This window comes from Bidens hawaiensis, unplaced genomic scaffold (assembly GCF_021521415.1).
Source record: "Bidens hawaiensis isolate Kalapana, Puna unplaced genomic scaffold, B.hawaiensis_p1.1 tig00034770_1, whole genome shotgun sequence".
In the NCBI taxonomy this organism is placed as follows: Eukaryota; Viridiplantae; Streptophyta; class Magnoliopsida; order Asterales; family Asteraceae; genus Bidens; species Bidens hawaiensis.
The window spans coordinates 184,400-195,758 of record NW_027496048.1 but is presented as its reverse complement, the minus strand read 5'-3'; the positions used below and the strand labels follow the sequence as shown (position 1 = coordinate 195,758).

The following is an 11,359-nucleotide window of genomic DNA, read 5'->3' as shown; positions in this document are numbered from 1 at the left end:
AACGAGCGCGAACGAAGGTTGGATCTCAACTTACTTGAAGGCCGCAGAGAGGCAGCTATCATCAGTGAAGCCAAGTACAAGAAAAAACTGGAAAAATATTACAACCAGCGTGTGAAAGAATGCCACTTCAAGAAAAATGATTTTGTCCTTCGAAATAATGAGGCTAGCCGCGCGATACCCCCGGGAAAAATGTCCCCCAACTGGGAGGGACCTTATCAAATCTCAGAAGAATTGGGGAAAGGCGCATATGCTTTAAAAGATTTGAATGGAAAGAAGATCCCGCGAGCATGGAACGCAGCACAGCTTAGAAAATGTTTCATGTAAAAAATATCAAGTTTGTAATCAAGGCCTTTTAAGCCATTATGAATATTGATACGCGCTATCTTCTCTTAATGTGGATTCTATTACCTTTTGCATACATGTTTCACACTTCCCTTTATTAATTTTGAGCAATATGACAACATCGTATTGACATCAAAACAAAATAAAACGAAGTAAAACATACATGCGCGAGCAACAAGCTCAAACGCGTTAACGAGTCTTAACTCTAAAACGTCAGGGCCTTAGCCCAATTCTATTATCTTTTGCATACATGTTTCACACTTCCCTTTATTAATTTTGAGCAATACGACAACATTGTATTGACATCAAAACAAAATAAAACGAAGTAAAACATACATGCGCAAACGCGTTAAAGAGTCTTAACTCTAAAACGTCAGGGCCTTAGCCCAATAATGTGAGCCTTAGCTCAAACAATTCACAACATCCATCCTGCATGCTGCGCAGCCTGACCATAAAACACCTAAACACAACTAAGGCAAAGCAAATGCCAAAACATGGTTGTTACGGTCTCAGGTTGGGGTCGCGCACGAAATTGTAGTGGATAGCTGAGTAACACGTTGACGCGTAAAGGCTAAAAAAAAAAAAACTCATAATTCCATCAGCGCGCGATAATGTCGCGCAAAAGAGGAATAATGAAAGCGCCATGACACGTGTCAACATAATCAAGATATGGAAAAATCTCTTACAATCTTGTTCTTATTTCAACGTGCAAGCATATCTTATATAAAGAGATGAATGGGAATGCGCAAGATGCGAAGAAGGGAAAAACATAATTTCATTCAAAAGCATTGAAATTTACAAGTTTACAAGATGATGAGATACAAATTACAAATAAAAAAAAAAACATGAAGGGCTTCTCAAGTCTCCACGTTGACATCAGCCTCTTCATCATCCTCATCATCGCCCTCAGCATCTGGCGCAGCCTGCTCCTCTTCATCTCCAAACTGACCATAGTCAAGTTCTTCATCTTGAATGGAGTCTTCTAGCAAAACAGTGTCAGGAGCGGATCCTTTGGCCACGCCAGAGCCGCTAGCAACGCCAGCATTCTCCGCGCCATCGTCGCCGCCAGCCCCTTCGCACTCGTCAAGTAATTTCTTTAGCGCGCCGAGGTCGGGCTGGTCAGCAAGCGCGGATATCTGCAAATCATAAGCAAAAATATGAGTACAAAAAGACTTAGAAAATAAGTCAAGGTAATCTCATTAAGGTTAAAATACCTGCGCAAGGATGGGAATGGGAGTATTCATATACTTCTCCCCCATCGCGGCCATTTCCGCGCAGGCAGCGTCGCTCTGATAAGGGTACTCGGATGGGTTCTTCTTCAACATGCCATATTCGTAACCATCCGTGAACCCTTCAGCTCGGCCCACCAAGCGCGCGGCAGCGTTGCAATCCATCACCAGGGCCTGAAACTCGCCTGAGTATTTCATTGCGTAAGCGCAACGAGTCATGCCCTGTGAGATCAGCCAGTGGCGATCCTGCGCGAGGCCAGCAACAGACGTCTCGAGGGCAGGAACCTGAGAGTTTAATAACTCAACAGTTTCTTTAGTCTTTGTTAGCTCCTCTTTGTCGGACGCTGCTGCCGCCAAGATTTCTTCTTTTTCCACCCGCGCAGCATCAAGTGCTTCCTGGCTAGACGCTGCCGTCGCCAGGGCTTCATCTTTATCGGCCTGCGCGGCCGCCAGCTCCCTCTTCAGGCGCGCAACCTCACTCTCCAGTGATGATTTTTCAGTTATGGACTGGACAAGAGCTTGGTCACGCGCCTCTGCCTCAAGCTCCAACTCGCGCGCTCGGCGCGAGTATTTGGCCGCGTCCGCCTCCGCCGCCTGCAGCTTCTCCCGCGCAGCCTGAAGCTCATGACCGCGCTTCACGAAGGCGCTGTTGGCGCTGGCTCTGTTCTCACTGAGCTCGGCTTGGAGCTTCTCAGCTCTCTCGCGAGCATCAGAAAGATGCCAAGCAGACACCTTAGCCTCTTGCTTGGCTTCCGCAAGAGCATCACGTACTTTTACGTAATCAGAGCGAAGCTCTTGGGAGGCAGCAAAGAAGGCCGACCCAGCAAACATATGGTCGTTGAGCAGGTCGTCGCGAGCGCGGTCCTCCTGGAACCTCCTTTCAGTTGGAGGCACAGCATGAGCCCAGAATTCCGCACACACACCCATGGACTGAAAGGTGATGTCTTCAGTTATATTCCATCTCGGGCGGTAAATGTGATCGGATTCCTGCAAAAGCAAAGTAATTATCTAAGTTATCAAAACACTAAGATGGAAGTCCGCGCAGCGGAACAAAAAATAACCAAAACCTGCGGGGATGAAGCAGAAAAGTCATCGCCAGCCCTACGAGAAGGCTCCGCCGCGAAACCTCGTGGCGCTGCAGGGCTGGCGCGGGCGCCCGCGGAGTCTTCAACTTCAAACTCCTCACCCTCCTCTGAAATAGGCCTCTTCTCCTGCGACCTAGAATCAAAATCGGTCTCGCGGGGAGGGCTGTGCGCAGGAGGAGGTGAAGGAGGTCTCGATGCCGCCAAGTCGGCGCGCAACACGGCCTCCTGCTCCTTAGTAATGCCGATGAGGGGAGATTCATCACTTGCAGGAGCAGGAGCAGAGCCAACGGCGCTGGCACCGGCGCCAGAAGTGCCACCACTAGCTTGTACGCCAGCTACGGCTTCTATGAAAAAATCAACAAAAAGAAATGGTTCATGAATAGATCTAAAAGAAAGTCAGAAAATAAGAGCGCAATACGTACCTTGGCGCAACTCCGTTCGCGCAGCAAACATCGCCATGAAGTCCATTCTACCCTTCTTGGAGGGTAAAACGGGGGACTTCGAAGCGACCTCCGGCGCAGCCTCGGCATCTTGTTGCGCTGTCGCCGGCTCTACAAACATTTGAGTAAGACAAGATTCATTAATAATCCTATAAGGATCGCGCTCATAGAACCATAAAGGATAAGCAAAGTTTACCTGTCGCGGGCGTTTCAGCCGCGCGAAGGGAGGAGGTAATCGCACCATGCCTCAGGTGGACAGGAGGTCTGCCCACTTTTTTAGGCAGGGAAGACAAGGAAACCTTGGTGGTAAGCTCCTGGGTTTTCCCAAATCCCCCCGCCTGAGTAGGAGGGTCCTGAACAACAGGGGCAACATCTTTTTTCTGTTTCTTACTGGCCCCTGCGCCAGTTTTCCCCTTAGCTTTACGCTTTAGTTGGGGCGCCTCCTCCTCCTCCTCCTCTTCCGCGAGCTCCAGCTCGTAGTTCTCCAGCGCATCTACAATACACGCAACAGAAGTGTTAGCAAAATTTGGTATTATAAAGGAAAATGCATAAGTACAAAGGCTTACCAGGCGCATCGCTGTCGAAGACAAACCCCAGATCAACAGGGATGAACATGTCATCAAAGCGATCGGGGAAGCCAACCTCCCCAGCGCCCAGCGCGACGGATCCACCCTCCATGTGCTCATCATAGGCGGCATGGATATACTCCTTGGTGACTGCACAAAACAAGTCAAATGATATCAGCAAAAAGAATTATATTCGCGCAGAAGTAAAGCAATGAGATTAACTTACATAACCCGTCGACTTGGATAACGGGCTCAAGCGCGCTGTCCGCCCACCTCTTGCTCATACCAACCCCCACCAGCGCCTCCTCACAAATGTTCTTGGCGGGGGATGGTTCGGCGGTCAGCTTATTAACCCAGGCGCCAGTTGGGTTCTTGAGGACACCCACATCCGCAGGCGCAGAAGAAATCGCGCGCATAGTCATGCGGATGGGGATCACACCAGCCCTTATATAGAAGAACCTCTCAGACCAGTCATGAAGGCTCTTGAATGAAACAGTGGAGCACTTCACCTTCTGACTGCGAGGAATAAATGAGAACCAAGAGTCTTGGATCTTGGGCTTGTAAAAAAACTGAAAGCGCCGAGGGGTGGGCTCCTCGCGCTGGGATTTGCACATGAACTCAAAGTGAGTCATGCGCACAAGTCCAAACGGATGGACCTGGGATATATGAATCCCATAGAACTGAAGCAGTGCACCCACAAACCTTGTCATCGGGAGACGAAGGTTGCAGTGGGTGAAAAAATGGCTATATAGGGATATATAGCCGGTAGGCGGGTCCGCCGCCGTTTGCCCGGCCACAGGCAACATGCAGCCAAACAGGGTGGGAAAACCCTGAGAGGCGATAAGGCTGTCAAGATCAGCCTGCCTCAATTTGCAGGGGATTTCATTCCACCTCTTCACCGCCTTGGTCCTCCCTACCTCCTCCGATGAGCCCTCAGCAGCCTTCTTCCCCTTGCCGGTCTTCTTCAATGTAGACATTACTAACGATTTTCTACGGCAATGGATGGGGGAGATTGTATTGTCTGAACTATCAGACATACAACTGTAAAATCGAACAAGGGAAACTTCTGAAGAACAGATAGCTGGAAGCAGAACAAGGGTAATCGGAATACAAGGAAAGACAGAAACGAGCTATGAATATTAAACAAGAAGATGAAGGATAAAAAGACTAAGGGCTGGCTTTTATAGGCCCAGGAGAGAGAAATTTTGGTGCTGAACGGACTTCACGCGCCCCCACTCGCAGGTCTTGGCCAATGCGAGCGCGACACGTGTCCCTAACACTGTGTGAGGGGACATGAAAGGAAACTATACGGCTGCTGCCAGAGTTCACGCGCCACCACTCGCAGGAACTGACCAACGCGAGCGCGACACGTGTCCCTGACAGCATGTGAGGGGACACGAAAGGCAACTGTAGCACCTCGAGCACACGAAAGGCCTGACACGTCTCCATCACTGGCCCACGTCAGCAACAACCAACCACGTATACGGACGATTCGTTTTCAACTAAAAGGATAGAATTTCGCGCAACGATGAATAGTAAGAAGAAAAAGACAAAACCCCTACTAAAAGAGCAAACTATTAAGTCTAATATCTATCTTGCCTCGCTCGCGCGAGACAAGACACACATTAGACTGGGGGGGCTTGAAGAGGTATGTACCCGCCTCAACACCGAGCGAGGCGGGTCAACCCACAAGATATAGACAAGAGGCTTGAAATCAAGACATTAAGAAGTCACAAAGCCAAAACCTATGCGCATGGCGCATATCACATATGCTCAGGCATCATATGCCCAGGCACCACACATGCTCAGGCATCATATGCCCAGGCACCACACATGCTCAGGCATCATATGCCCAGGCACACATATGCTCACGCATATCACATATGCGCGCGGCGCATCAGCGCGCGGCGCATATCACATCTGCGCATGAAACATCTGCGCGTGAGAATAAAGAGAAGACCTCGCGCATCCTCAGGATTGGCGCATATCACACATGCACATAATCAACCTCGTCCTTATCCAAATCAGGATTAGGGCAACCTTGATTGTGCACGTCAGACAACCTTCCAGAAGGTATCTTTTTAAGGAATAAGAATATGCTGATGTTGACAGCTGCCAAATGAAAGGTGGACAACTCAGCATAACACATGTGCTACCACGTGATTACAACCAATGAGAAAGCACCAGGTGTCCCAGAGGACACGTGGCGCAGAGCAATTGGAGGAGGCCAACAAGGCTGAGCCCAATCAGTGGAAACCCTAGCACTATAAATACAGCATCAACTCCACAAGGAAGATACTCATACACATTCATATCACATTCAATCATATTCAATTACATTCACTCACAGACAGTTACAGCCAGTAACACAATCACACAGAGTATTCAGCCACTAAGCAATACTCTCCAGATTTCCTTACTTTGATATTATTATCTTCTCCCACAAGATACTTATTCTCACACCGGAGGGTTACCCCAAAGAGGACCCCTCTGTCCCTTTCTGAGGGGTAAGTTGACGGTGCTGTTCATTTTGTAGGTGGAAGAACCCAGATCCAAGAAAACCATCGGTGAAATAGTATAATCATACCCGAGGAAAGTAGATCGTCTACCAGTGAGTCGATCCACGCTTCTTCATGAACAGCAATGGAACATGTGAACATGTTATTTTTATTTTGGAATCGATTTTTCGCTTTTAAACTGTGAATAACATAACAGTTTTGGAACATGTGAACACACTCTAACAGTCTAACATGCTTTTTCAATGTGAAATCATAAAATCAATATCACAGTCATGGTGATATTGACATATACCCTACCCATTTGAACTTACAATCTAGAATCATAAAAATAGGTTCACAACCTTTAAACTCATTGCATTAGACAAGCGACCAAATATTTTACTTTTTTTCCATTTAATTGAGCATCGTTTTTTTCCGAGTACGGAATTCAACCGTTATAGGTATTTTACACTTCAGACCCGATTAAAAAACATCATGTAAGTTGAAACCCCAACAACCGGGTAAAACCGCCCTCTAACGTAGGCGCCAAAGCTTAAACTGTCGATTTGTAACAACAAAATCATCTGAGCTACCACAAAGCTAGAACGTCCGTTATACTAAATGACATCATGCTATCTAAACAAAAAAAAGTCTTTACCACTTCCCGTCCGACTTGCATGTGTAAAGCATGCCGCCAGCGTTCATCCTGAGCCAGGATCGAACTCTCCATGAGATTCATAGTTGCATTACTTATAGCTTCCTTGTTCGTAGACAAAGCGGATTCGGAATTGTCTTTCATCCCAAGGCCTAACTTGTATCCATGCGCTTCATATTCGCCCGGAGTTCGCTCCCAGAAATATAGCCATCCCTGCCCCTCACGTCAATCCCACGAGCCTCTTATCCATTCTCATTCAATCACGGCGGGGTAGCAAATCAAAATGAAAAACTCACATTGGGTTTAGGGATAATCAGGCTCGAACTGATGACTTCCATCACGTCAAGGTGACACTCTACCGCTGAGTTATATCCCTTCCCTGCCCCCATCGAGAAATAGAACTGACTAATCCTAAGACAAAGGGTCGAGAAACTCAACGACACTATTCTTGAACAACTTGGGGCCGGGTCTTCTTTTCGCACTATTGCGGATATGAAAAGAATGGGAAAGATCGGATTCAGTTGTCAACTGTCCCTATCGGAAATAGGATTGACTACGGATTCGAGCCATAGCACATGGTTTCATAAAACCACACGATTTTCCCGATCTAAATCAAGCAGGTTTTATATGAAGAAGATTTGGCTCAGCGTGTTCTATTCGATACGGGTAGGAGAAGAACTAAAAAAAGTATAATTAAATGACGTTTTAACATAATTAAATACACATTTTAATTTCTTCAATAATTTTCAAGAGACTATAAAACAGACGGTCAAAAGTTGGAATTAATGAAGCCCAACAAGGCCAATACCGTAATTAACCAACAATAGTAACGCAAAAGAAACGAAGGAGGCTAGCTAGGGCATCCAAATATCAATCTCATCTCAGCCGTCCGATTACTTAATCCAACGGCTGATAGAAAACCCTAATCCCACATCTCAATTATAAAACCTCTCATTCAACCTCACTTCTTTTATTCTTCGTCTTCTTCCATCTACTAGAAAACTCGTCTGCAGCAGCTGCAGATATTTTGTTAAGATCTTAAGGTCAGTCATATTCTACATCTCCAGCTAATCGATTATTGTAGTTATAATCTGTTTATCTTATATGTATAGATCTGTTATTGTATCGATGATCTGTGTAGCTTTGTGTTTTGAACGGTATTAATTAAACCTAGATCTACACTTTTTATTCGATTAGTTGTTAATCTAAACTTATAAGTTATAACAGTTTAATTTATTACGAATTGTATTAGATTAAACCTTGATTTATACTTTTTGAGTTTTATGTTCGATTAATTGTTAAGCTCAGTGATAAGCTCTTTTTTAGGCTTTTGTAAAACAATTAGTTTCAATTTGTTATTGAATTACTTTCTAAGCTTATTTGTAACGGTTAATTTTATTACGAACAGTATTAATTAAACCTAGGCTTTGTATTTGACTAATTGTTAAGCTCAGTAATATGCTCTGTTTTTAGTTTTTTAAAACAATTGTTTTCGTTTTGTATATAATTTTTTATCTACCTGTTCTAATCTGCTATTTAATAACAGTTGAATCTATTTAGTTTAATTATTGATTAAACTTAAGCTATGTGTTCGATTAATTTTTAAGCTCAAAATACAAGGTCTGTTTTAGTTTTTTGGAATACAATTAGTTTTATTTCATTACTAATTTGCTGTTTAGAAGTTCTGATTTGTGATTTATTTAACTGTTAATTAATGATTTGTGTTTTGTAAGTTTTTATTTGATTAATTGTTATGCTCAGAGATGAGCTCAGTCTTTAGTATTTTAAATGAAAAATATTTTTTTATTCATAATTGTTTTTTGATTTGTAATTTGGTAACAGTTGATTTTGTGATTCAGATGGGTAAGGAAAAGACTCACATCAGCATTGTCGTCATTGGACATGTCGACTCGGGCAAGTCAACCACAACTGGACATTTGATCTACAAGCTAGGTGGCATCGACAAGCGTGTTATCGAGCGGTTTGAGAAGGAAGCAGCTGAGATGAACAAAAGGTCATTCAAGTACGCCTGGGTTCTTGACAAGCTTAAGGCCGAGCGTGAAAGAGGTATCACCATTGATATCGCGCTGTGGAAGTTTGAGACCACCAAGTACTACTGCACAGTTATTGATGCTCCTGGACATCGTGATTTCATCAAGAACATGATTACTGGTACCTCGCAGGCTGACTGTGCTGTTCTGATTATCGACTCCACCACTGGTGGTTTCGAGGCTGGTATTTCTAAGGATGGGCAGACCCGTGAGCACGCGCTTCTTGCTTTTACCCTTGGTGTCAAGCAAATGATTTGCTGCTGTAACAAGGTATATTCAGATTCCATATTGTTCCAAGATTCATTATTTTTCAAGATTTTGTGTAAAGTTTGCTAATTTGTTGTATTAATATGTAGATGGATGCTACCACACCGAAATACTCAAAGGCGAGGTACGATGAAATTGTGAAGGAAGTGTCATCTTACTTGAAGAAGGTGGGATACAACCCTGACAAAATCCCATTTGTGCCAATCTCTGGATTTGAAGGAGACAACATGATTGAGAGGTCCACCAACCTCGACTGGTACAAGGGTCCCACCCTTCTTGATGCTCTTGACCAGATCAATGAGCCCAAGCGACCATCAGACAAGCCTCTCCGTCTCCCACTTCAGGACGTGTACAAGATCGGTGGTATTGGAACTGTGCCAGTGGGACGTGTTGAGACTGGTGTGATCAAGCCCGGTATGGTTGTTACTTTTGGACCATCAGGGTTGACCACTGAAGTTAAGTCTGTTGAGATGCATCATGAAGCTTTGCAAGAAGCTCTTCCTGGTGACAACGTTGGGTTCAACGTTAAGAATGTCGCTGTTAAGGATCTCAAGCGTGGGTATGTTGCATCGAACTCCAAGGATGATCCTGCCAAGGGTGCTGCTAGCTTCACCTCGCAGGTTATCATCATGAACCACCCTGGTCAAATCGGTAACGGTTATGCACCAGTGCTTGATTGCCACACCTCCCACATTGCTGTCAAGTTCTCTGAGCTTTTGACCAAGATTGACAGACGGTCTGGTAAGGAACTCGAGAAGGAGCCAAAGTTCTTGAAGAACGGAGACGCAGGGATGGTTAAGATGCTTCCCACCAAGCCCATGGTTGTTGAGACCTTTTCAGAGTACCCGCCTCTTGGAAGATTTGCTGTGAGGGACATGCGTCAAACGGTTGCTGTTGGTGTGATCAAGAGTGTTGAGAAGAAGGACCCAACTGGAGCTAAGGTTACCAAGGCTGCGGTGAAGAAGGGAGCTAAGTGAGGTGGTTGTGTTTTGGTTTTATTTTCTGTGTTTGATTTACTAGTTTTGAACTGAGCTTTGGTATTTTGATCCTTGAAGCTTTCATGTTTGTGAAAGGTTTTTGGGTTGAAGACTTTTGTTGTGGTTAAATTTTTATAGTTGTCTACTGCAATGAGCTTGTAGTTGATGGGTGAACAAAACTTTTTAAATCTGTTGTGTTACTTCATTAATTTTCCTTTTTCTTAAGTTAGTGTTATTTGTGATGCCTGTATTTTTATTTTCTGTTAGGTTTGTTAAATATTTTTAGTTGTGTTTATCTGCTTCTGATTACAATAATGTTAGGTGTTGATGAGTTGCATCTTTAGTAAATGGTGTTTTCTAGGCTGTATCATCAAATAGGTTGTAACTTCTAGCAATCCTTAAAAGGAAGTGGAACTCTGTTAATCTTGCACATCAGTTTGTATTGGCCTCTTTCTTGTCATAGAAATGTTGACCACAATAGAAATTGCCTTCTTTCATGTTCATGGTATCTTATCTTATTGTTAATACTTATATATACTAGACCATAATAACGAGCTGCTCATTACAGTTTGCCAAGAGGCACCTTTTAGCTCAACTTTTTATCTACTTTTCTGGTAGTTTAATATGCCTCTGTATGTGGCAAACCCTGATGGAGATTAAACCTCAACTTTTGACAATTTTTTAGAAGTAACTGTAACTTTTGAAACATGTGTTTTAAACATAAACCAAATTATTGACATCCTGACAAATAGTAATTGTAAAATGGACTGAATTTTTGTACTCTTAAGTCTCAATGGAAGAAAATTCGGTTTCAAAATAAATGAGTACCAAAAGGATATTGCTATCATGATGATTTGATTTATTTCTCAGCTGAGGGTGTTATTTCCTCAGGCATATTTTTTAGAAGATTTTCCCAGTGTAATCTAACCAGTTTGTTCAAATAGCTCTGGCTCGTGACTCATTTGAAACTTGCTCGAAAATAACATGTTATGCTTTTGAAGATTATGATCGTTTTGTAGTCCTTGTTTGCTAGTTTTGATATACTAGCTCTGATCATGTACTAAACTTTTTTAACTTAGCGTGTGCCTCGTCGAATTAGATGCGAACTGCTTACAAAATGGATCGTGTAGTTTCAAGTCCGAGCCGAGCCGAGTCGATGTGCCAAGTTATCTGGTCTTTAGCCTAATGAGGTCACCAATGGTGGGCCAACATTTGACATGCTATATATTCACGGTCCATCCCTTGTAGG

The 11,359-nt window shown here is 44.0% G+C and overlaps 1 protein-coding gene across 1 annotated transcript; it reads left to right on the top strand.

The window, feature by feature from the left end:
* The first annotated feature begins 7,702 nt into the window (after positions 1-7,702).
* On the top strand, positions 7,703-10,318 carry LOC143586699 (elongation factor 1-alpha-like). Its single transcript, XM_077068181.1, has 3 exons — positions 7,703-7,858; positions 8,675-9,136; positions 9,223-10,318. Exons 2-3 carry the CDS (start codon positions 8,675-8,677, stop codon positions 10,108-10,110), a joined length of 1,350 nt encoding a protein of 449 aa, XP_076924296.1. The 5' UTR covers positions 7,703-7,858; the 3' UTR covers positions 10,111-10,318.
* The last annotated feature ends 1,041 nt before the right edge of the window (positions 10,319-11,359 follow it).

Coding starts and splice junctions, on each gene's coding strand:
- LOC143586699 (XM_077068181.1), top strand. CDS start 8,675: ATGGGTAAGGAAAAGACTCACATCAGCATTGTCGTCATTGGACATGTC. Junction 9,137..9,222: donor TGATTTGCTGCTGTAACAAG/GTATATTCAGAT, acceptor ATTAATATGTAG/ATGGATGCTACCACACCGAA.